The following is a 26720-nucleotide window of genomic DNA, read 5'->3' as shown; positions in this document are numbered from 1 at the left end:
GTGAGTTTGGGTTTTAGGTTTTGTATATTTATATGATTAGGGAAGAGGAAGCATTCTTACTCTCTAGGAATCTCTTCTTCTAGTAGTCATTCTTTCAAGTTCTTTAACATTTTACTTTTAAATGTCTATTTTAAATATATCTTATTCAGATGTCCTTTTCTTTCATTCTCCACATGCTCCATTTGCTCACTCTTTTCTATTACTTATCCCTTATTGATTTTCAAGAACTTCTATGTAGCCTCAGAATCACTTCAGCAAAATGTGGAAATGGCATGCTTAGTTTTCTGTCACTATTAAGTTGGTTTTGTGGGTTTTTTGTTCTTGTTTTTTAAATTTTAATAATTTTAATGAATATTTACAGATATTTTTTATTACTTTTAAGTTTTATTAGATATAATTTAAATATTCAGATGGGAAAGGAGGTATAAATAATGTAAACTGTTTGTTGTTATGTGCCGTGAAGTTGCTTGCAACTCATAGCAACCCTTTGTGCAACAGCTCTAAACCCTGCTGTATCCTGAGAAAACCTCTTGTCTCTGACACACCTACCCCCATTACCCCAGTCACTAAGTCAGTCTTTCTCATCGAGAGTCTTCCTCTCACTCTGTCCTTCCACCCTTCCAAGCATGATGTCTCTCTGCAAGGATTGGTCCCTCCTTGCAAATCAATTTTGTATATAATTTGTTGATTGATGTTATTCATTCCATATAACTTACTTGGAGTTGGTTCTAAAGAAATTCTAAAAGAAAATATTGTACAATAAGAGCACTAAACTGGTTCAAAGTATTAAAATGACTTTAAATTAAATAAAACACATTATTTTTGTGCACCTGAAGCCCTGTTGAAGAGTAATTTCTTTTCTCAAAACCCTCTTAGTACTTATTTGGACTTTGTTTTGACTTTTAACCCCACCCCATTCTCATTCACCAGCCCTCCCCCTTTGCGCTTCAGATATACCAGATAAGTTAATCATATGCTATTACTGCTTATTATAATGACTCTTATTTATTCCCTTGTGTCCCTGTTCTCATTCCTTTCTCCCATGTCAGTCATTGTAATGTGTTCTATATACGTATTTATTGGTTCCTATAGATTCTTTAAAAATGTATTCCTTTGGGAAAAGAAATTAATGACTTTTATGTGTATTTTCATTTACATAATTGCGATTATACTGTAGATCTCATTTTGTTTCTTGTGAAAAATTTTATAAGCTCTGTCCAAATGTCTACTCAAGATAGTGTTTACCTTGACCACAGTGCTTTCACTTGTATATCCTTATTTTGACTGTCTTCCCATGAGCACTAGATTGACACTTAATTCTCTCCTGCTATAGACAAGGGGAGCTCTAGTGGCATAATTTGTCAGAAAAGGTTGCACCTCTTTGATAGTTCTAATCTACCAGGCAGCTGCAAGGGAGAAAGAGTGGCAGTCTCCTCCCATGCAATTTAGAGCCTCAGAAATCCCACTTTAAAACAATCCATTTTATAGGCAATGCTGTGCTACAGATCTTTGTATCCTATCTTTTATTCTACACTTAAGGATCTGTGAGATTTCTGTGACATATATACCCGAGCGGAATGCCTTACCATTGGAATGCATAATATTTATCTGACCAAGTGCTGCAAATTTGTTTGCCATAATGACCATAACAATTTATATTTTCATCATCAATACATAAAGATCCTCTTTTGTGCTTACATCCCTTCAATCACTGACTTTATCCCTGTCTTTGAATTTGAATGCTTTTTAGACTGTAAGCTCCTCAAGGGCAGGGTTTGTATTGCTTATTTTTGGTCCATTATCCCTTCCTTGTACTAGATGTTCAAATATTTATTGAATGAATGAATGAATAAATAATAAGAGGTGAAAAATATAAATTATCCTGAAGATGGAAGAAAACTATTTAAAGAGTTTTTTTTTTAAAAAAATAGAGACAATATAATTAAAGGAGATGTTTTTGCTTAAAACATTAAGAAAAATAATAGTGTAGGTTGGCAGAAATGAGATTTTAAACAAAGGTGTTACGTTAACAACTGCTTTACATTTCATAGTTAATCTATATTAGCTTGTAGCACAGATAGTCTTATCTTTGAACTCCCTCAATTAGTTAATTGCTTTGTTAAAATTGTGCCATGTTTTCTTGGGAAATTTTGACACAAATACTTAGACATACAGGGTGTTCGTCAAATTAATGACAGTGGCTTTCATTTTTTACTAGTGACTTCATAAGAAGTATTTTCTAATGAAATTCAGGACATAATATACATCTGTTTATTCACATTCAAGGTCTATGGCATAATAAATAATCTGCTATATTTGTTGGTTGGTATTGTTTTATTTCATCAGCTTTCCCCCCCTTAGACCCAGAGCTTGTGTTGGTAGTGCTATGTAAAAAAGCAAGGGAATTACAGAATAAGGTTTCAGTTTTATCAGAGCAAACCAGTTAAGGCGTATGAAATCAAATCTAGATTGCACTGACACAGATCTGTTGTGATCTACTCTCCTTGTCCCCAGCTACAAATGTACATACATATTTTGGCTGTAGTGTTTTCATTAGCCAATATACACTGTTTTAAGCATAAAAAAAGATTTTATAGGATTCAGCTCATATGAAACAACAAAAGCCTTCAAACTCATTGCCATTGACTTGGTTCCAACTCATAATGACCCCTCTTGATCAAGTTTCTTTAAATCTTTATGGGAGGAGACTGCCTATCTTTCTCTCACTAAATCACTGGTAGGTATCAGTTACTGGAGCTGCACTGCTTTCTGCTTAGCAGTGAAACACTATGAACTATATCCCCAGTACTCCTTTAAGCTCATGTAATAAAGTTAGTATTTGTTTACTACTATTATTCTGGAAACTCTGGTGGCCTAGTCCATAGAGAGTTTTGCTCCTAACACAAAGGTGGCATCTCTGGCAGTTCAAAAGTCACCAGCCACTCTGTGACAGAAGTGCAATCTGCTCTCATGGTATATACAGCCTCCAAAAGCCCATTGTGGGGCTCGCTATGAGTTGATTCTGACTCGATGGTAAACAACAGTTTCATTTCCTCATTGCTAATACAAAGGCTGCTGTTGTACCTATTGTGATTTTCTCCTATAACCTTTTTCAAGAGAGAGGGAAGGAAATGAGATAGAAATGGAACAACAATAAGAACAAAAATAGATTAGTTATAAAATCATCTTGAAAATCGAATGGCTTATGCCTGATAGAATAAAGTCTTCCCCACTGTGTTGCTGAGGTAGAAATATAACATTGATGAGGTAATACCTTTTGCTAAAATTTCCTTTTAAGGACCCATTAAGCCTCTAAAAAATAATTGCAGTGGCTTTGGGTCTCTGACATTGATAGAAACAGTATGTAATCGAAAAGGTATTAAGATATTTTCGGTAATTACTCATGCTGCAGATTTTTTAATTCCTTACGTGACCAGGAAAAGACAGTGTTCAGCTGCCTGATAAGAGACCAGGATTGAATCTTTTTTAAATGCACTGTATTCAAATGCTGGCATCCTGAGCAAAAATTATGAAATAGATGTCTTTCTGGTGTACCAGAATTAGGCCAGGCTTTTAAAGATGGTGGTCAAAAGGAGTAAGTAGGGGAAAGGAATATGAGAATGGTCTGGGAGGGAAGTGTGTAGGGATCTTGATAAGATTGTTTATTCTGTGTCTCTTCCTGTGATGGTTGTCAGATGTCCTGTGTTTAATGTTCCAGGTAGGCTGTTATCAGGCTTCATGGCTGATGGTGCCTTCTTCAAGTAATTTACCCATGGTTGTTTTTTGTTTGTTTGTTTGTTTGTCTGGGTGACCTGATCACAAATCCATAGTCCCTGGAATAACAATCTTAAATCTAGCTAATCAAACTAGGTGGTTATGGTTAGGGATTGGGCATGTTGTCAGAAGTGACCAGTTTTGGGAGAAGGACATCTTGCTTGAAAGGGTAGAAGGACAGAGCAGAGAGGAAGACGTCAGATGAGATAAATTGACATAGTAACTGCGTTAATGGGGCTAGGTGCATCAGAGACAGTGAGATTGGCTTAGGATAGAGCAAAGTTCAGAACTATTGTGCATAGGGTTGCTTTGAGTTGTGGTTTACTCAGCACATAACAGCAACAATCAAATATGTCAATGAACTTTACATAGAGAACTTCTATTGTCTTACATTTAGACAGCTATTTACTGTCATCCTAAACTTAGACTTATGTCTGAACTTTTCCTACAGTCTTGACCCTACTGACTATATGACTATTTTATTGAGATTAGCATCATGTGAAAACTACTAGCTTGTTGGTTTGCAAAGTTCTTAGAGTTATATGTGACTTTATTGGGCTCACAGTAGTCAGTCAGGGACCAAAAGTGAACAGCTCACTGAGTGCATCAGTAAGTCACTATGGTATAGAAAATAGTGGGATGAAAACAGCCAGTGGCTTTCATAGCCTTGTGATACTTGGGGACTGTGAGGAGTTCTTAAAAACCTTTAGCAGTAAAAGGGAATACTTCTCAGTTACAGACTGAAAATTATACAGGCAAACAACATTAAACAGCTTCAGTTTTGTTAAAAAAAACCAACAAAACAAAACCTTGCCAATTATTTCTTCTAAGCTAAAACCATCTTCCTTTTAAAAGTGTTATGGGAAAGAGTTGGTTTTATGTCTCTCAGTTGCAAAAGATTGTTTTTACTGCTCAAGGTAGCACACGGTGTTAGTTTTAAACCATTAATGGTGGCCTAGTGGCAAGAAGCTGTGTTGCAAGGCACATGGTTAAAAGCCACCAGCTGCTCCACAGGAGGAGGAGAGGCGTTCTCTTCCCATGTGATTAACTGCTTCTGAAAACCTGCTGGAGGATCAGCTATGGATCATTTCCAACACTATGGTATACAACAACAACAACACAGTGTATTTAAGAAAGAAACTGGTTTCCTGTCACTAACATATTACAGAAATCTGGTGGTCTTATAGTAAGAATTTACCCTACCAATCCAAAGGCACCCTATTCTAATCCACCAGCTGCTCCATAGAAGAGAGATGGGCAGTCTCTTCCTGTGTGATTTACTGCCTCTGGATCCTCTGGAGTGTATTCTGTGAGTTGTCTCTGGATCCACTGGAGGGTCTTCTGTGAGTCAGTTCTGACTCAATGGTACACCAGAATAAGGGATTAGAAGGTGTTAATTTTCTGTTACTTTACTGATACTTCCTATTCTCCCTTTTGATTTGTGGGTTTCCCCAGTCTTGGGAAACAGGGCCACAGCTCCCTCTGGCTGCTTTCTACTAAACAGGGATGTCAAGAAGAAGGGAAAAGAATACTCAATTTTCTTACAAGGAGAACACCTTGGAGAAGGTTTTTAGCGGTGAAACTGCATAAAGTTTTCTTGGATTAACTGATGGGCTTCTTTCTGAATTTTGCCAATGGGCCATTCAGCCAGCAAGATTTCGTTCACTTTCATGGTGTCACCTGCTTGTAAGACTGCAATTTTTAGCAGACATTGGATACAGACACAGATTAGAATCATAATAATACTTAGTATTAAAGGAATAAACTATGGATTCTGAGGTGGAAAACTACCTTAACCTTTTCTAAGTTCAAGATTTCTTATGGTTCACAGAATAGTGGCTTACTTAGTCATTTCTTCTAATCATGCTCTCTCTGGAAAGTCAATCTGACTTGAATCTTTGCACCTTTTACTGGGAGATAGGTACTTGTATACACCTCTAGTGAATACATGTGGTTGGTTGCAAAGGCTTTGGACTCTAACACTACTTTGCCAATTATTACTTTTCCTCAGCTTTGCAAAGCTAATTTTTGTTTTTTAACACAATGTAGGTCTCAAGGCTGGTTTTATAATCTGGCACTTTTCTGCAAGTTTCTGGGGGGCCTTAAGGGGAGTTACTGAAATTAAATTAGTAGAACAGTAAAGTTGCTATGGTAAGAGCACAGGCTCTAGCAGCATACAGGAAAACATAGGACAACAACTTTATCCTTGGAGGAACACTGACAATTAACAAAAATCTTGCTCATTAGGGAGAAAGGAAGAAAAACTAAGGGTCTCAGTGCGCTCACCACTAGATGTTTATAGGCTTTCAGTCTTCTTTTTCATATGGCTTAGCACATCAACAATGTATTCTGTTTTTAATAAAACCTGAGTGTCAGTCAGAATGCCATCACCTTTTTTAGGCACAAATTCTTTTTCTTCTGTGGTTCTGGTCTTGTGTTTAGTTTTGCTTTATTTTATAAATGCAAAACATTGCATTATTCATTTCTTTATTTTCAAATAACATTCTTTTCCTCTGATCTTTTAGAGAGCTTTGATGTCAGTGATAAGGAGTTGCTCTACTAACCAAAGGTACTTGGTTCAAATTCACTCGCTGCTGTGTGAGAGAAAGAGGTAGAGTCTCCTCCCATGCACTGTACTGCCTGTGAAAACCTGCTAGAGGGTCAGATGCATCAATTCTCACTTGACAGTAAATAACAACAACATATACTTTGAAGTTTAATCTTTACCGTCTTTCCTATTCAGAATAAAACCAAGCTTTCTATGTTAAGGAAAAACAGTTTTCTTTTCCTTCTGTAAGAACTTGTTGTCACTCAACATCGCTCTGCTTGGTAACAGGGACCTGCATATACTTTTTTATGCCCTCTACAGCTGTTCACTTAGGTCTGATTGTAGTTTTTATAACAAATGTCTTTAGTACTTAAGAAAGGGAATTGATACATTCTCAGTGGGGATTTTTGCCCTTTTTTTAAACTTTACAGACTTAAGGAATATTTGTTTTTACTACTCAGTAGAGCGTTTTAAACACCACACTACATGTGGTCCTAAAGATTTAAACTTTGCTTTCAGGCAACACATAGCTTTACTTAACCAGAAGACTACCGGAGCTTTATTAATATCTTTGGCACCTGTAACTTTTGACAGTTTATGGCTCACTTTCTCCCTTATAGATGGGTGTTTAGAACATCTACACAATCTGGTAGTAGAAAAATATATCTTCAGCAGTTAAAATGTTAGCATTAGTATAATGAGATATAATGAAACCAAATAGATAGCAGAAAATAATTAAATCTTTAACAGCCATGCTACAGAAAATTTTAGAGCTGTACAGACATTTCTGTCCTAGTTTCAAGATTGTTTATTGTTACCTATCGCAAGTGAGCATAAACTGTTCTTGAGTTAGATGACTGTTGTCTTTTTTATATTATTTAGTTTATCACAAATCTTTCTTGTGGCTTTCTCTAGTACAGAGGTTCCCATACCTTTTTTTTTTAACCTTTTTGGAATCTTCTTTTCCTTCTGTTTTTTCTTAAGAAAATGCTAAAATGTCTTTTTTTTATATATATATAATTTCTTTTAACAAACTTTGGTTTAGCAGAAAGAATATTGGATGTTCAGGCATGAACAGCATGAGTTCAACACTTTTGGAGGGTTTAAAAGAAAAGGTAGACCTGAGAAAGAGTTTTTCTGTTTTGAGTGAAAACACTTGATTACATTACCTTCCATGTCAGCAATACTTTGCATTTTGTTAGTGGGATGGGGATATTGGTTCCACCACTAAGAACTTTGTCAGCTGTACTCAGTGCTTTTGTCAGCATTAACACAGAGGTACAGTCTGATGCTGTGTAGCTAGTCAGTAAAGGGGGATCAACAGTACAACCTGCTTTCAGATGTTCTGGACACTCTTCCTTCCAAAGACTTAGTTCTTCCTATCAGGCTGTAAGTCTCCTGGTCTGGGGAGCCCCATGGCAGCAGTAGTCCTGTCATTGATGTTGATAACCAGGTATTTCATTTTATCCTCATTATCCTTCTCAGACCTATCTTGGTTATTAAAACTTTGAAAGCCTTTTCTGCTAGCTGAAAGAGAGGAACCCGTAGGCCTGACTTTAGCTTTTATACTTTTAGCTAACTTTAGCTTTTTTAGTGTGTTGATTGTGTATCTGAGCAAGATGAAATTATTAACAACCTCAGTCAGTTCTCCATCTGCTAATTGGACCAGTGGTGAGGATCTTTGTTTTCTTGATGTTGAGGTACAGTCCATATTGAAGGCTGCAGTCCTTGACTTTTTGCAGCACATGCTTCAAATCCTCAGTTTTGGTTAACAAGGTTGTATCATCTGCTTAATGCAGGTGGTTGATTAGTTTTTCTCCAGTACTGATGCCACATTCTTCAATAAGTGCTGCCTCCCAAATGATCTGAAAAGGTATAAAGAAAGGATACATCCTTACACACTCCTTTCTTCCCCCCTCCATTCATTCATTATTGCATTTGTATCTTCTCCCAACTCTCCCCCCCAGTACACTCCCCTCTTGGAAAAGTAAAATGCTTTAATTGTTTTACAATCCCTTCCTCTAGGTCTACTCTACTATGCAGCCTTCGCTCTGGACTCCTGTCATGACAAAAATACCTAATCACATATCCCTTTTAAACAGTTTTCTCCCTCATCTGACTCAGTGCAGTATACTTTATTTAACCAATCTTTGTCAGTCTCTCCCCAACCCCGATGTCGGTCCTGTTTCACAACAGTGGCATCATGCAGTGTTTGTCCTTATGTGACCGAGATATTTCACTCAGCATAATGTCCTCCAAGGTGACCCATTTTGAATAATATTGCATGAGTTCTTATTTTTCAATGCAGTATAGTATTCCATTGTGTGAATATACCACAGCTTCTCTATCCATTCGTTTGTTGATGGGCACTTAGGTTGTTTCCACCTCCTTGCTATTGTGAACAGAGCTTCAATAAACATGGGTGTGCATATATCTCTGCTTGGGTGTCAGTTATGGTCTCTTTTGGGTATATTCCCAGTAGTGGAATTGCTGGGTCAAATGGTATCTCTATTTGCAACTTTTTGAGAAAGTGCCATACCACCTTCCACAGTGGTTGCACCATTTTACACTCCCACCAACAGTGAATAAGGGTTCCAGTTTCTCCACAACCTCGCCAGCATTTGTTGCTTGCTGTTCTGTTAAATTTTGCTATTCTGACTGGGGTGAGATGATAACCTGATAGTTGTTTTAATTTGCATCTCTCTTAGAGCTAGGGATTTTGAACATTTCTTCATATGCTTGTTAGCCATCTGAATGTCTTCTTTGGTGAAGTGTCTGTTCATATCCTGTGCCCACTTTTCAATTGGGTTATTTTACCTTTATCTTGTTGCGGTGCTCAAGTATTTTATAAATTCTAGATATGAGTCCCTTATCTGACATGTCATTACCAAATGCTTTTCCCAGTCTGTGGCTTCTATTTTAACCCTGTTGGAGAAGTTTTTGGATGTGTATAGGGATTTGATTCTTAGACCCATTCGTCTATTTTATCTTCTCCTGGTTGTAGGTACATACTCCTTTCTTAATTTTGAAACATGCAGTGTTCCCTTGCTCTTTTCCTTCAGTAGCTTCCTGGTATAGGTACAGGTTTCATATGAGCACAATCTAGTGTTCTGTAATTCCCATTCCTCTCAGTGATAACCACAATTTAATGTCCATACAGTCAAATGTATTTACATAGTTTATAAACCACAAATAGACATCCTTCTAGTATTCTCCACTTTCAAGCACATTCCATCTCACATCACCAATGACAGTCCTAGTGCCACATAAACCCTGCTTTTATTTCTCGCGGTTCTCTGTTGGTGTACTTGTTCTAGTCACTTTTGGATAATCTTCAGCAAGATTTTGCTTGCATGTGATATTAGTGGTTATTTCCACATTGTATTGGATTAACTTTTTGGAGAATAGGAATAAATAAAGGATCTCTTTCAGTCAGATGACCAAGTAGATCCTCCAGATTTCTTGGCACAACCTGGTGAGCACATCAAGAACTGCGTCTGTTTGTTTAAATATATCAGTTGATATTCCATCAATTCCTGGGACCTTATTTTTCCAATTCCTTCACAATGGCTTGAACTTCCTTCTTAACCATTGTTTCTTGATCATATGTTACATCCTGAAATGGTTCTTTGTCAGCCAATTCTTTGGGTACAGTGACTCTGTATTCTTTCTGTCTTCTTTTTATGCTTCCTGGATCATTCAGTATTTTGTTCATAGCATTGTAAAGTATTAAAGATTAAAGAGAGAATCTTAAGAATCTTGAATTTGTTTTTCAGTTCCTTTAGCTTGAGAAATGCTGAATGAGTTCTTCCTTTTTGATTTTGACTCCCTGATCTCCTTGCACATTTCATTATAATTTTGTTTTTATAAGCTGCTCTTTGAAATCTTTTGTTCAAATCTTTACCTTCCTGATTTCTTCTTATAGGGCTTATTAAAGGGTTTTCTTTTTAGATCTAAGACCTGGAATAGAAATAGAATAAAAATTTACTATTAAGAAGCTTTGAAACTGTTAGTACATAGTAGCATCCCTTTGCTCTCAGAGGAGACTCTTTTGGCCTTGTAAGTCTTGGCCTCCTTACTGATGTGGGATATTTTGCTTTTCCTCCCCTTTTACTAATAAATTATTTTATTGAAAAACAAACCAAAAAAAAACCCCAAAAGTGTGCAAAAGATTTAAAAACTCTGCTTTTAGCTAATAGTGCTAAACTATTCTTTTCTCCCACAAAGTTGTTAGATTAATAAAACATTTTTAGGAGCTGTTGGGTCTAAGACTGGATCTGTTAGTGAGGCTGAGGCCACAGCTGCAACTGACCTGCTTGCCTATAAGCCCACCTACTTTGTTATCCCTGATTAAGGAACCAGTAAGATTGACTTGTTGCAACTTCAGACTGGCTAAGCTTATCTAGCTTGTTCTCTTTCCTAGACAAATCCTACTTATGGATAGACATAAAAACTTGTACATACAAAATATTCTCTTACCTTCTAGACTTTTGACAATTCCAGTTAAAAGATAGTAAAATAATTTCAAGAGCTATTTAACTGGTAACTTTTCACCCTAATCAAGATTGCACATTAGCTAGACAGTATTACAGTAAAACACTGTTTTCTTCTTTCTTGTGTAGGAATAAGTATTCTTCAGCGGATGAGCCAGAATATGGCCTAATGGGAGCAGCTCAGGAATGGGAGCTCCTTTTCCTATTCTGAACCAGACAGAGTTGTATAAAATCATCAAATTCCACTATTCTTAAACAGAATTCCGTTATAATAGAAGAACAGTCATTTTCTATATAATGAATACTCACAGGAAAACAAGACAGCCTCACAGCTATTTACCTGAATGAAGGAAAGCACTTAAAATCAGATAATGAGACAACAGATAGTTCTGTGAGGCTCAGCATTTAAAAGACCACCTTCCCTTCCTAATTAACCAGAATCAAGAAAGTACTTAAAATCAAGTAGCCTTCTGAATTACAAAGGGCTCAAAATCAGACCCAGAAGCACTTGTGATTCAGTGTAAAAGGAATGAGAGATGCTGAGAGTCAAAAACAAAATTTCCTTATGTGACAGTGGCTCAGAATTACTGCTTAGGAGTTTCAGAATCTGACCTCAAGGGTCTTCAGGTCCAGGCAGCAGGCAGGACTCCCCACCATGTTTCAAACTTCCTTGAGGAATATCCTGTCACTGTCACAGTGGAGTTGCCAAATCAGTAACCAGAAAAAGACTGCATTCAGCTCCTTGTTGCCAGAAGCCAATTGATTAGAGACAGAATTGAATCTTTTAAGGGTACCTTATTCAGCTACATGTGCCTGAGTGAAAATAATGGCATGGATATCTTAAAGACCATTTTTTGACATCTCAGAATCAGGCCAGGCTTTTTAAGATGTGATGGTCAGAGGAAATAAGTAAAGGGAATGCAGTATGAGAATAGTCTGGGAGGAAATTATTCATAGGTCTTGATAAGGTTGGTTGTTCCATGTCTCTTCCTCTGATGGTTGTCAGACACCTCGGATTTAATGTTCCATGTAGGCAGTTACCAGGCTTTGTGGCTAATGGTGCATTCTTCAAGTAATTTATCCATTTTTTTCCATGTCAGAGTGACTTGATCACAAAACCTTAATGCCTGAAAATTACAGTTAACTAAACAGGTCAAAGAACTTTACGTAGGCAACTTTTACAGTACAGGAAAGAAAGACCCCAGATGAGATGGATTGATACAGTATCTGAGGCAGTGGGGGTTGGTGTGTAAGAATTAATGAGACTAGCTCAGGACAGGGAAGGGTTCAGAGCCGCTGTACATAGGGTCGCTATTATCTCGCAGGTGACTCAATGGCACATAACAAAAAACATACTATATTGGTTGTTTTTAAGCCTCTTGTTTAGAGTCAACAAGACTTCGAGGAGGGCCTTTATATTTAAAAGTCAGTTGTTACTATATTTTGGAGGAATGTTCTTCTAGGTCATTCATTGACAGCATTCTTCTGTCAATATGCTGTACTGGGGTTGCCGTGATGCTGAACCCTGTTCCGTTGCCATATCAAATGCCCTAACAGTTACCCATGGTGGACAGTGTTTGGTGGAACTGCTAATTTAAAGCAGGCTTGGAAGCACGAGTAGTATCCACTTCCCAAACAACATACCTCTGGAAACTCTATGAACTTTGATAAATGACAGTAGTTATAGAAAGGCTTCAGGCCTTCTGTTCATAGGATCATAATGAATCGTGCTCAACAATCAGCAACAAAAACAACTGTCAGATAATACATGCCTGAAAAGGCACTTATGTCTGAACTCCTGCCATCACTAATAGTTCTGAGATTTTCTTAATTTAACAAAGAAGCAGTTGAATTGCTGAGTTTTGTTCCCTTATTTGGTGGTTTTCCCCTTTTAAGATTCAAAGTATTTTATATGGTTACTTATTTGTTTGTTTATTTTCACTTTAGAGATTCAGAGTACTTTAATATTGTTGTTGTTGTTATGTCGTTTGCGACTCATAGTGACCCTATGTACAACAGCCCTAAACCCTGCTCTGTCCTGTGCCAATCGCATTGCCTCTGACACACCCATCCTGATTACCCCAGTCACTGAATCATTCCACCTCATAGAGGGTCTTTGCCTCCTGCGCTGTCCCTCCACTCTACCCAGCATGATGTCCCTCTCCAAAGACCTGTCTCTCCTTGCAACATGTCCATAGTATGTCAGACGAAGCCCCAGAATCCGTGCCTCCAAGGAGCAGCCTGGTTTAACCCTCTCTAGGATGAATCACTTTAATATAGGTAAAATTATTTTTCCTTTGAACTTGAGAATTTTTTTTTTTTTTAATATGGAACGCTTCACGAATTTGCGTGTCATCCTTGCGCAGTGGCCATGCTAATCTTCTCTGTATCGTTCCAATTTTAGTATATGTGCTGCCGAAGCGAGCACTGAACTTGAGAATTTTGATGTATTGGATGTTTTTCTTTAAATTCCTTAATTAGTTATGTTGCTCGTATATTGGCTACAACCTAAAAGAAGAACTAATTATTTTATCCTATTCTTTTTTATATAAAAACCCAAGAACACTAATTGTTTCATTGAAATTCACTCATTTTTCATTGTAATAAGTTAGTAATTTTCTCAAGACATTTTTGCAGTCAGTCTTATCCCCGGGTAACTACTGCTTTCTTTCCATCTCTGTAGATTTGAGGGGAGCTCTGATGGCATGGGCCATAGATAAATATACTGCTAATCTAGTCTGTACATCTCTTAGGAATCCCCTAGTGGCTCTCCCTGGGAAATAAATGGATCATTCTCCTTCATAAAGATTTGCAGCCTTGGAAACCTAATGAATGGTTCCTCTGAGTTAGTACCAACTATATGGTGATGAAGGCGCTCTGATGGCCTGCTTGTAAGAAGCTGCACTGCAGTCCTGAAGGCACACAGTTCGAATCCACCATCTGCTCTGTGGGAGGGAATGGGCAATCTTCCATGCGATTTACTATCTCTGAAAACCTGCTGAAGGGCCAGCTATGGGTTGATTCCGACTTGATGGTACTTATGAACAACAACTACAGCAGTGAGTTTTGAGTCTGTAGATTTTATATAAATGGAATTACACAATATACACTCTTTTGTAGAGTAACTTTTATCTAATATTTGTGAGATTCACCAATGTTGTAGCATATATCAATATGTTTTAAAACTTTCAATGTCTTTGAATCAGAACCAGATCATAGCGGATCCTACAGCAGGTTTCCAGAGGCAGTTGCAGTTGCATGAGAAGAAATTGCACATCTTTTTCCTGTGGAACCTCTGGTGGATTTGAACCTCCAGAGAGACACACCACCTTTGGGTTAGCAGCGCAACTACTTATGCACTAAGCCGCAAGGGGTCCCTAAATAGTTCTTTTTGTTGTTGATTGTTATTGTGTGCTTTCAAATTGAAACCAACCCACAGTTGACCCTCCAGTGGATTTTCAGAGGCAATAAATCTCACAGTAGGAGATTGCCCATCCTTCAGAAATTCTACCTCCTCCCTTCCAAATCCACAAGTTGTGATTGTTATTATTGATAGTCATTTTTCAGTTCACTTGTGAAAAATGGTAGGGAGAGGTGGAGATAAGAATAAAAGAAAGTAACAAATGCAGTTACAACTTTTACTACCCATTTATTTCATTTTTTTCAATATATGCTTTTTGTAGGTTAACATTGTTCTTTTACAAGTGTAATTTTACTTGAAGGCGGTACTTAAAAATAAATAGTCTTTATGATATAACGTAATGTTTAGGTACACAGTATTCAAGAATTATTGAAGATTTTAAAAGAATGGTTCTTAAAAAACCTGTCATCACATTCCTTTTAGTTTTAGTATAACAACATTAGTATCTTCACATCTTAAATCCTTTTTCCTACTTTGATCCACTGTTACAGTCTTTTGATGTAACTTTATAGTGATTTCACTTGTACATATAATATTGCTAAAATAATAATTGTTCAAAATGGGCAGTTAAGCTTACACTTAGGGTATCCTTAACTAAATTTTGAGACCACTTTAGAGTTGATATTCCTTAGACTGTCTTATCTAGCAAGCAGAGTTTTAAGTTTGTTTTCAATTTCTCTCTCCCTGTCACTGCCTTAATTTCAAGAAATCTTCCTGTCCCAAAGATTATATTTTTATAAATCATGTGTTTATTTTTTATTTTGTTTTTATTTTTCCAATTGACGACATTCCAGTTTGTGCTATGTGAAATAATTGAGTAGAGGTTCTAGTCTGTTTAACACTGGTAATACTCTCTGACATTTAATATGTAGTGTTAAAATGTAAGGGTTTTGGGCGGGAGGTCCAGTGTGTGGGAGGGGAGGCTGATTTTTTTTTTTTTAGCATGGCACTTTTTCAAACATTTCTCATGTGCTTAGGTACATCCAAGCAGAAGTCCAGTTCCCTGCAGGTAGCAGATCAGGACCTACTGCCACCTTTTCACCCATATCAACCTTTGGAGTGCATAGTAGAGGAGACTGAAGGCAAGCTGAACGAACTGGGACAAAGAATTAGTGCTATTGAAAAAGCACAACTTAAGTCATTGGAGTTAATTCAAGGTGAACCTTTGAACAAAGATAAGATAGAAGAACTGAAAAAGAACAGAGAAGAACAAGTCCAAAAGAAGAAGAAGATACTTAAAGAACTGCAGAAAGTGGAAAGACAGTTGCAGATGAAAACACAACAACAATTTACCAAAGAGTACTTGGAGACCAAAGGTCAGAAAGATACAGTATCTCTACAACAGCAGTGCACTCCTAGAGGAGTCTTCCCAGGAGGGGACGAAGAGAGTAGTCTCACAGAGGACCACTTTTCAGAGTTACCTCAGGTTGACACAATCTTGTTTAAAGATAATGATGATGACGATGAGCACCATTCTCCATCGGCCAGAGAACCAATTGATTTTGTCCCAGTCCAGCCGTTATCTCCACATTGTAACTTTTCCAGTGAAATAGGTTCTAATGGGACAAGTTCACTTGAACTTCACAAAGTATCAGGTAATCAGCAGGTTGTAGGACAGCCTCAGATTGCTATTGCTGGACATGGTCAGGGCCTCTTAGTTCAAGAACCAGATGGATTAATGGTTGCAACTCCAGCACAGACGCTTACCGACACTCTTGATGACCTGATAGCAGGTGGGTTAAGAAATTTGTATGTAATTATTTCTCTTTAATCTGTTCAGCTTCTTTGTATGCCCCTCCAAACACAGACTTCAGGTTTTTCTGATTTAGAACTATCATTTCTTGAAGTATCTTGGAAGTGAAATTATTAAGCTCAACAGTACTAACACAGGAAAGTTTTATTACTTTCCTTTTCATTACATTGCAAAGGCAAAGAAATAAAATTGTCTTAATTCTTTATCTTTTTAGATCATTAGTATGCAAATAGTGCTGTGTGTTGTTTGGGGTAGGAGATCTCAAAGTAGAAATAAATTTTTTTATCTTAGATATATTCACATAAGATTATGCATGGATTTTTCCTGCTGGTGATTTTCATATTTGGAAATCATAATTTTAGATCAGATTGCTTTTATTTATAATTTTGTTGGATTACTTTAAATATTTCTAATGTAAAGGGCTGTTCAGAGAAAACTAAGCATCTCATTTTTGTTAAAAGATTAACGTATATAGACATTATCACTGTTGATTAATAATTTGAAATTTGTTCATTAATTCTTGATTAAAGCACATATGCAGATAACACACATAAAGAAAGTCCTGATAACTTTATATGTTTCTATTGTTGTGTGGAAAAGTAACAGCTAGATATGAAATGAGGTGCACAAGTTTACTTTCCCTTTCATTGTCCTTGCAGCAGTGAGAAAACAGTGCAATTAATCATTTACCTTCCTAAAGATGGCTGGTGAATGTATCACCTCCATGAGAGCCCAGTTCAGAAATGCAGCCAGAATGGCTGTTGACAGTGGATGAAGACCAAGAACTAAGATGTAGCTGGAGTGATATTCAAAGGCAGGCCAGTCCTCTGTCTCTTGATTGCAACATTTTTTTTTCTTTACTGTTGTCTGTTTCTTCATTATTCTCTCCTATTCCCATCCCAGTTATGCTGTTCCAGTTTCCTTTCTTCTTTTGTGAGCCTTTAGTCTTCCTACTCTTAACTGAAGCTTTAAAATTGTGAAATAAGATTACTTAAACCAGATATATTGAGTATGTATGACTTCAATTGGTTATAGAATGTAGTGTTGCCTATCTGGTTCCTCTCTTATGTCATAGGTTTCATGTACAGGGGCTAATATCTTAGTTTCATTAAATAAAATACTGGGGAATGTTTTCTAGTTAATTAAGGAGTAAGAGTGTTACTAGTTTGGGATTTTCTGCCTGCAGGCCCATAGCCACTAACTCAAAATAATGTCATTAATATTGAGAATTACTGTTCTAGATCATAAATAAACTCTTATAAATCCATTTATAATCATGATTTCTAACATGGTTATATAGGAGTATAAAATTTTGTTTTGAGTAATATCAGTGACCTTGGACTGTAATTTTCAAGGCTTAAGACTTGATTAATAGCATTACAATGTTCAGTACTTGGCTTTTAGTTGTGAAACCTAAAGTATTACCCTTTTTTAAAAGATAACATAAAAACAGCTCCAAAGGGAACTTGTTGCTATTAACTTACAGTAGCATTTATAGGTAGTTCTTACAGGAAGGGTCAGGTTATTATGTATTTACTAAAGCATTTGTTAAATGAAAATGGTCTTTTACAAAGTTTACATGAAACATTCAAAATTTGCTTCAGGAAGCATCTTTTAGTTCTATATGTTAATATATTAGCAAATCAAACAATTTCAGTGCTACATATTAGTGTCTATTGTTGGCATATGCTATATTTTTTATCAACCAATTGGATCTTTGTATATTCATTAAAAATGAAGATATTTATAAAAAACTTCTGAGTGTTATCTATTTTGAAATGTGACCTTAATTAGATATTTTTAGTTCAAGATGATGATTTCTCTAACTTAAAATTAAAAATAAACTACATTATTAAGTCTACTTTTATCTTAATTTTATTAATTTAATGTGAAAGAAATTAGAGTGAATTAGATGGACACATGTTACTACAATTATGAGGTATATTAACATACTGATAGAACTAAAAAGAACAGCCCAAGGTGTATTTCCTTAACATTAAATCTTGTTCTCATCTCTCATATTTAATAAATGAGAGAACATTTTAAATTTTACTTTTGAGCGTATCTTTAATAGCAATAAATCTTACTCTTTACATATAGAAGGAGTAAGTACTATTTTTTTCTTCATTGTTGTCTCAGAATATTTTTCATCACTTGGCTTTATATATATGCATATGAGAGAGAGATACATAAAATTGTAATGATTAGCTGACTACTTTATTAGCCTTTGTGTTTTTCTTCTGTAAGTGTTGGCCTTTTAGAAGTTTTTATAATATCAACAAAGTCTCAAGATCAAATGTCTAGAACTAAGGTCCAAAATTTTACTAAAGCCATTTAAAGAAATTAAAATAGCTTTGACTATTGTGAGCAGTTCTAGACACTTCTAGTAAGATAACTCATTCCTTATATATAAAGAAAAGGATCCCTGTTGCCCTAGTGATAAGGAGCTGTGCTGCTAACCTGAAGGCACAAAGTTTGAATTCACCAGCGGCTGCTCCACAGGAGAAAGATGGCCATTCTTCTCCCATGCAGTTTACTGCTTCTGAAAACCCACGAGAGCGTCAGCTGGGTTGGTTCTGTCTGACTCAAAGGTATATAGCAACAATATATAAAGAAGGAAGTTCTGACGGTATCCAGAGGAAGCTGCACTGCTCACCCAAAGTTGGGGACTCTCTGGTTGTTCATCTCTAACAAGAACTCCAAGAGATAAAGATGAATAGTCTCCTCCTATGATTTACAGCTTCCAAAAACCCACTGGAGGGTTAGCGATGAGTTATTTTAAACTAGACAAGGAGGAAAGGAGAATAGATAAACAAAATTGATTAAAATTAATTGTGATCGAGCTATGTGTATTTATTAAGCTCTTCCCATATAAGAAGTTCTGTGCTAAATGATTTACATAAATATAATTCATTTATTTAAAATGGATTTTCTATCTACTTTTGCTTTTCTGTTGAGAAAATTTAGACTTTAGGAAATTAAGTTGCTAGTAAGTGGTAGAGCCACGAGTCAAATTCAGCTGGAATCTTAGATGTTATTTATCCAGTTCATTTTGAAGTTTTGAATTTAGCTAAAAGGTATTGTTATTTTTTTAGACTTCTAAATTCTGCTAAATGACAATGTATTTTAATTTTTCGGTTTGCTATGCATATAGGTTTATTCCAGATTTTTTGACATTTTAGTGCATTGTTAACTTGTTTTGGCACCTAAGCCTCTTAAATACCCATTCAAAAAATCTCTTCCCTTAAGTAATCCTGTGATACTCATGTTAGTTTAAGGATAAAAGAGTAATTAGAAAATTTTCTTTAAGGGTATTTATAATATAATGTCTTTATATAGCAGCTTTTCTTACATATATATAAAAAAACATTTTATTTGTGACTTTTAATTTATACTAATACATATTTCAAATAAGTAATGCAGGCTCCCCTGTATTCCTTTGAAACCTTCTGTAAAGCCAAGCTGGTATAAAATGAAATATCAGAAAGATTTTTTTGAGCATTTCTAGACCAAAATAATAACCTATCAAATCATAGCAGTTAACTCTTAAAACATTAAAATAGCATTGTTGTTGTTGATTTCCTTCAAGTCAAACATGACTCATAGCAACTCTATGAGCAAAGGTCTGAAGCCCCTCTACAACTATTGACATTTATCAAAGTTCATAGTTTCCAGAGGCATGTTGGTTAGGAACTAGATGCTACTCCTCCTTCCAAAAACAGCACTAGGGTATAGTAAAAACCAGAATGGCAGGATAAATACACAGCCTATATAAAGTAGAAATAATATATGTACCCAGTGGTGTAATTTCCAAGGAAGGAGTTGGCAATGCGTTCTTGTTGCTCAGCGTGTACATTGCCACTTGAAAGGCTCACTGGAAAACAAATACTGAAAACTAGTCGTGTTTTTTGGCCTATTTTTGTTTCTTTAAAGTGAAATAAAAATTCTTTCCAGATGTCTTGCAGGTTGCCAAAACAGATGCTAAAGTAGATCTTTTTTTAAAAGCTGTGTAAAGAGAACTTTCATAAAATGAGCATATAGTAAACTTTCCAAAAAATACCTGTATCATAGAAATTTTTGTTGTTAGGTGCCATCAAGTCAAGTACAACTCAGAGCAAACCTATGAAAACCCTACAAACAACAGATCTGAACCCTCTCTTACCCTGTGCCAATCTCATCATTTCTGACCTACTCTAGCCCATTGCAACTGTCACTGTTTAATCTATCTGGTTGAGAGTCTTCCTCTTTTTTTTTTTGTTTGTTTTTTTCCATTAAAAAAATTTATTGATAGGCGCTATGGGAGATACAGTGATGATGACTCAGACACAGATCCTGCCCATAAGGAGCTTACAGTCTAGTAGGGGAGATAGAACCACATACATGAGGTACATGGTCAGAGCTATGTTTCAGTGAGATGAATCCAAAATTGTGAATAAAAAGGCAGGGGGGTGAGATGAAGAGTAGCTGAGAGACTGTTACAATTATCAAGTGAGAAGGAAAAGAGACATGAAAAACTGTTGAGGTAGAACTAACAGGACTTATTTGGAGACTGGATGAAAAAGGAGTCTTCCTCTTTTTATGAAAGGGTATTTTCAGTTGTTTCTCCTCATTTTTATTGACTTTCAATTTGGTTTCTACCTCTAATACTTTAGTCACCCTTGTTCCTCTGTAGAGTTTTCAGAGATCTGCTATTTCAGAAGTGGACAGCCAGTCTTGTCTCCTAGTCTGTCTTAATATGGGTTCTGTGCTGAAAACTGACCACCATGGCATTTGACACACTGATGCCTTAATTTCCATGATCACAGCAACCCACAAGTAATGTAATGCCAGGACAGACAGACAAATACTGTACTAATAAGAGCAGATGATAAACAAGCATATACACACCTAAGCCAAAAAATAATTAAAAGTACAGAATACATGAATTTTCATGTCATTATAGAAATAGAACATAGCAATTTAATACAGTAAAAGTCAGAACCTGTATAAAGCAGAATGCTGTGAAAGAATTAAAATATTTTCCACAGAAAAGTCATTTAATGGTACCCTGTTAAAAGCAGAAATAAGGCAGCTCTATCAACTTTGTTCTTAGAATTTTCTGTCTCTAAGCAGCTCACATATTTCAAGGACAACTAAAGGTTTATTATTATTTTCCATATTATCTTTGATTGCATTTTCAATATCATATTGAATCAAATGTCTTCCAGCTAGTATTCTATTACTCCATTATAGAATAGTGTATAAAATTATTTTAATTATATGTTAATTTGTGGTGGTAGTCTATCTCAGTCATTTTCAGAGACACTTCAAAGGTAGGAAAATTTTATGATTTATGAAGGAGTCCTAGAACAATTTCCTCTTAATGAAACTTTTATTCCATATATACCTTTACAATCTATAACTTTTCAGTCTTATTTCTCACAGCTTTTTTTAAATAATTAATCTTAAAGGTGACTCTATAAAGAAGTCCTTCCTCATACCACATTTTGCCATGGAACTCTTAACTACTTAAATTTTAAAAAATCATTTTCAACTTGTCTTTTATTTTAAAAAGTGATAATATAAGTAAAATTAATAATAGAAGAGTAGTTGTTTGGTAACGTGTTAATTATGGGACTACTATTAAAATTATTTAAAAAATTATTTAAAATTATTTTAAAACTATTACTCTTTAGTGTATTCCCTAGAAACATAACAAAATATTATTTGTTTTAATTTATTAAATAACAAATAATTATAAAACTTTATTTTCATAGTACATGTCTTGTAGGTGGAATAAGCATATTATTTCTATTTATCCTGTGACAAAAGGTAAATTTATATTGGCAAGATGGTTATATATATTGATGGAGAAAAAGAAACAACTCAAGTAGAAACATCTGAGAATTGTTTGCAGTTAGTTAAGCAAGTAACATACTTAGTCATTCATACTTGTTATAAGTAGTATCCTTGATTAAGGAAGTAAACATAAAAAATCCTACAGAGAAAATATTCTCACACTTAAATCCTTTGAATTCTGCATGGTTTTGATTGACTTTTAGTCTGGGTGCAAACCCAAGTTTACTGCCATTTTAGCCTTTGTTGTACTTATCTTTGTTACGAATATAGACTATGTTTATTTCTTGTGTTGGGATTTTGTGAGGTTTGTTTTGTTTTTCCTTGAATGAGTAGTGAAATTTTTATTCTTCAGTACAAGAACAGTAACACAGGAAGCCCCATAAAATATTTGATAATTACCTGTATTATGCACCTGCCATGTGCAGATAATATGCTAAGTGCTCTATATTCTTTATATAATTTATACTTTATACACTTGAGCTTGGGTTGTGCCGCTAACCTAAATAAAGGCAGCTATTTGAATGTACCGGCAGCATGGGGGGTGGGGGGAGAGATTTATAGTATGTACCCATAATGATTTGCAGCTTCTGAGAACCCATTGGAGGATCAGCTATGAGTCAGCTCTAGCTCTATGCGAATGAGTTTGGGTTTTTTATATGTATATGTACACACTATGTCATGGGCAGATCACAGTATCCCTCCCTTCTTTGAAACATGAGAAATACTCAGATACAACATTTCAGTTAACTCAGCTTCACATCATTTCATTTTGAGATTTGCAAAGGTCCTAGGTAGTACATAGATTTGCACTCAACTGCTAACTTAAAAAGGTTGCAGTTTAAATTCACCCAGCAGTACCATAGAAGAAAAGCCCTGGCAGTCTACTTCCATTTGATGACAGTGGGGAAAACTACTGGGTTTTGTATATGCACCAAATGTCAGGTACTATGCTAAGCATTTTATTTGCCTTATCTCAAGTGACCTTTCTAACAAACTGCAAGGCAGGTACTTATTATTATCCTCCTCTTAGATATCTAGAAAGTTCATGTTCAAAGAAGTTAAATTATTTGCCAGAGATTAGAAAGTCACTAGTGGAACTGGGATTCAAACTTGGATCTGACTGACTCCAAACAAAACTTTTTCTTTATTATCACTACAGAAATGTTTGTTTTATGTGGTTTTGCTATGTATAGATGTCTGTACCCTTTTAAGTGCAATTTACAATATGACTTATTTTTCAGCTGTGAGTAGCAGAGTGCCCACTGGGTCAAGCAGTTCTGCTCAAGCTACAGAATGTCTTACACCTGAATCCTGTTCTCAGACTCCAAGCAATGTGGCTTCCCAGTCTATGATCCCTGTTTATCCTTCAGTTGACATTGATGCTCATGTGAGTAGATTGTTTTCTTCAACTTAGCATTCTTATTGGGTGGGAATTTTTGTGAAAAGTAACTAGTATTTGCTTTTCAATTGAGAACCCTTTGTAAAAAAGTAAATAAACTCTAACATATGTTTTTCGTTCTAGACTGAGAGCAATCATGACACAGCGTTAACACTAGCTTGTGCAGGTGGTCATGAAGAACTTGTATCTGTACTTATTGCTCGGGATGCAAAAATTGAGCACAGAGACAAAAAAGGTAAGAAATGTTGTAACTAAAACCAGAGTTTTAAAAATAACTACAGTTTTCTCACAATTAATAAATAGTTCCTAGACTGTCCTTGCAAAAACCCATCATACTTGGAAAGATTCAGTGAAAGAGATGACCCTGAGTGAGATGAAGTGACATAATGACTGCAACTATACAGGTTTAAGCACAGGGGAGATTGTGAGGATGGCACAGGATTGGACAGGGTGTTGATCTGTTGTGTAATGGATCAGTGGGTCAGAATTGACTTAATGGCACCTAATAAAAACCACCACGTAGTATCTCAAGTTAGGAATGTGCAGATTCTTGAATTGAAAGAACTAAGTAATTCATAAAATGGAAAAAAACCTTGACAGTAGGTCAGTAGTAAAGTAGAGCAAGTTGTGTTTGTCTTTGTCCTTTATCCTAAGGTAGACCTTAAAGAAGCATCCGAGTTTACTGACTTAGCATTTCCTTTTCATCATGTGTGTGGTAATTTTTCCCCACACAAGGTCAAACTTTGGGCAGTTTTATATTAAATAATTTATTAGTATCTGCCCATAGAAGGAGCTGGTAGCACAGTGGTTTAGTGTACAACTGCCACTTGAAACCCACTGCTGTGTCTGCTTCTGTAAAGATGTCCTGTCTTGGAGACTTCATGAGGCAGGTTTTTTTAGGGTTACTTTGAGTTGAAATTGACTGATTGACAGCAGGTGGGTTTTAGTTTTTTTATCTGTCTTTATAGGCTTTTTTTCTAAATTACTAAAAGAAAGCATTTAATACATGGCATTGTATTAATAAATATATAAAATAACAAAACCAAAAATGTGCTTGAGATTATAATTATTTCTTTTCTGTTCTAGGCTTCACACCACTGATCCTGGCGGCAACTGCAGGGCATGTTGGCGTTGTTGAAATCCTTTTAGATAAAGGTGGAGATATAGAAGCTCAATCTGAACGAACCAAGGATACTCCACTTTCTCTGGCATGTTCTGGTGGACGGCAGGAGGTATAACATTTTTATTTTCTAAACACTTTGTTTTATATGCTAATGCATATAATTGGGATTTTAGAGCTACTTAAATAAAATTTGCTTGTATTTTGACATGTTCTGTAAATGGTATACGTTGTAAGTATAATGAGCATTAGAAATGCCCTTTTAAGGAAGCTCTGGTGGCCAAGTGGCAAGAAGCTGTGCTGCAATCCCAAAGGCTCCTGGTTCAGATCCACCAGGTGCTCTGCTGGAGGAGGGGCAATCTCCTCCTGTGCCAGTTAGATACAACTTGATGGTACACAAAAAAGGTGGGGGGGGGGATGCCATTCTAAAGAATATTTTTTTACTTTTGGGCCAAATGAAAATTCTCTTTATCGTATATTTAGTCACACTAACTGAACCAAAATCATAAACACATATAAATTCATTGCTTAATATTTGGCAAATAAAACAATATTTCAATATAATTGGAATTTCAAAGCTTTGATTTCCTTAATATAAAATGGATCCATTTCTCTGATATGAATAAATTAAATGTAATTAAATTAAAATATATAAATAAAATTACATAAATTTAGCTATTTAGACAAAGAACTTAAAAGTCTTTTTTTTATGTGTTTCCTAATTATAAATTGAACCCTTGATGTAAACTTTTCTTATTTTACTTTGTAGGTAGTAGATTTGCTGTTGGCTCGAGGTGCAAATAAAGAACATAGGAATGTGTCTGATTATACACCACTGAGTTTAGCTGCATCTGGAGGATATGTTAATATTATTAAGATTTTGCTTAATGCCGGGGCGGAAATTAATTCAAGGTATTACCTATTCACACATTTTATTGTTCATAACTAGTAAGTTACTACATTAGAGTTAATTACCTTCCTCTAAATGTTTGGAAAAACCATTTTTAATTAAGAGAGTACTAAAGGGTTTTTTTTGTTTTTGTTTTTGTTTTTTTTGCGCATGATGATACAGGTTTTATTGTCCAAAATTACACAAGTAAAATAAATGCTTCATTTTAATATGTCTAAATAATAAAAAGAGAGTACTAAAGTTTTAAGGCTAAAAATTATCTCTGTTAACGTACTTTTAAGTAATTACTACTTATTTCTACTATAGTGACTAATTTTAAAGAGATCTCATATGAGAAAGTAACTTGTTAATACATAGTTGGAAATTTATAACTCTAGATATGTTTTAAATTGTGTTTCTACTCTTAATTATTAGTCTATAAAAGAAAATATATTCACTGATGTTAAAGACTTTGTAACAAAAAAGCAAACACTTTCATCTTTAATGTTTTCTATGCTTGGAAAAAAAATAGGCTACATAGTATTTGAATTTTCAAAGCACATTTCCCTTTTTAGGACTGGGAGTAAATTAGGCATTTCTCCCCTGATGTTGGCTGCTATGAATGGACATGTTCCTGCAGTGAAACTACTGCTTGATATGGGTTCAGATATTAATGCCCAGATAGAGACCAATCGGAACACAGCTCTCACCCTGGCCTGCTTCCAAGGCCGAGCAGAAGTAGTGAGTTTGCTTTTGGACCGAAAAGCTAATGTTGAACATAGGGCAAAGGTAAGTGTTTTATGACTTGTCACCTGTTTAAGATATCTAATAGACATGACATTTCAACTTGAATAAATTTTTACTTGTTATAAGTTGAAACTATTGCTTCAGTGAATAGTTGGGAGATGCTACACAGTTGCCATTGATATCATTTATGCCTTTCATTAAGGACAGTCAGTGAATTTTTAATAAAAGATTAAGTCCTTTATGTGACTTTTTTTCCCTATTTAAATAGGGGTTTTTTTATTAGAAATATTGTAATTTAAAAAAAAAGAAAAAATATTGTAATTAACATTCTTAACAGTGTGCACATTTTAAAGTATGCAAAGACCAAAATTTTTCAAAAAATTTCCCATCTTAAATGTATATATCAACACTGTTGTTAGTTTTTGCCCTCCAAAATGAATAGCCATTAAACTAATAAAGAAATTACTTAACAGTAACGCATCTTACTATTGTAAATAATAGTGATATCATATATGAGAATTTAAAGATTTTATACATAACTTATTTTTCTCCATGGGAAAGTAAATATTAGAGTGAATGATAATGGTTATGTGACTATTTAAAGATATTCTTTAATGAAGCATGTACTTTGGTAAAATCCCAAGCAAAAAATTAGTGCATGTATTATAAAGGTAATAATCTTATGACAGATTCAGACAATCTCCAGATTATTTGGCATTTAGAAAGGAAGAGTTTATA

The 26720-nt window shown here is 35.3% G+C and overlaps 1 protein-coding gene across 1 annotated transcript in view; it reads left to right on the top strand.

The window, feature by feature from the left end:
• ANKHD1 (ankyrin repeat and KH domain containing 1) overlaps positions 1–26720 on the top strand; it is a 165344-nt gene that overhangs the window by 117268 nt on the left and 21356 nt on the right. Inside the window, exons 16-21 of the mRNA XM_006891229.1 lie at positions 15214–15969; positions 23069–23214; positions 23350–23461; positions 24313–24458; positions 25116–25258; positions 25811–26024. Of these exons, the coding sequence (XP_006891291.1) occupies positions 15214–15969; positions 23069–23214; positions 23350–23461; positions 24313–24458; positions 25116–25258; positions 25811–26024 (1517 nt within the window). The remainder of the gene's footprint in view (positions 1–15213; positions 15970–23068; positions 23215–23349; positions 23462–24312; positions 24459–25115; positions 25259–25810; positions 26025–26720) is intronic.

This window comes from Elephantulus edwardii, unplaced genomic scaffold (genome assembly GCF_000299155.1).
Source record: "Elephantulus edwardii isolate Elephantulus edwardi_28Jun2011 unplaced genomic scaffold, EleEdw1.0 scaffold00095, whole genome shotgun sequence".
NCBI classification, from domain to species: Eukaryota; Metazoa; Chordata; class Mammalia; order Macroscelidea; family Macroscelididae; genus Elephantulus; species Elephantulus edwardii.
The sequence above is the reverse complement of the archived record's forward strand: the minus strand, read 5'-3'. Positions and strand labels throughout refer to the sequence as shown.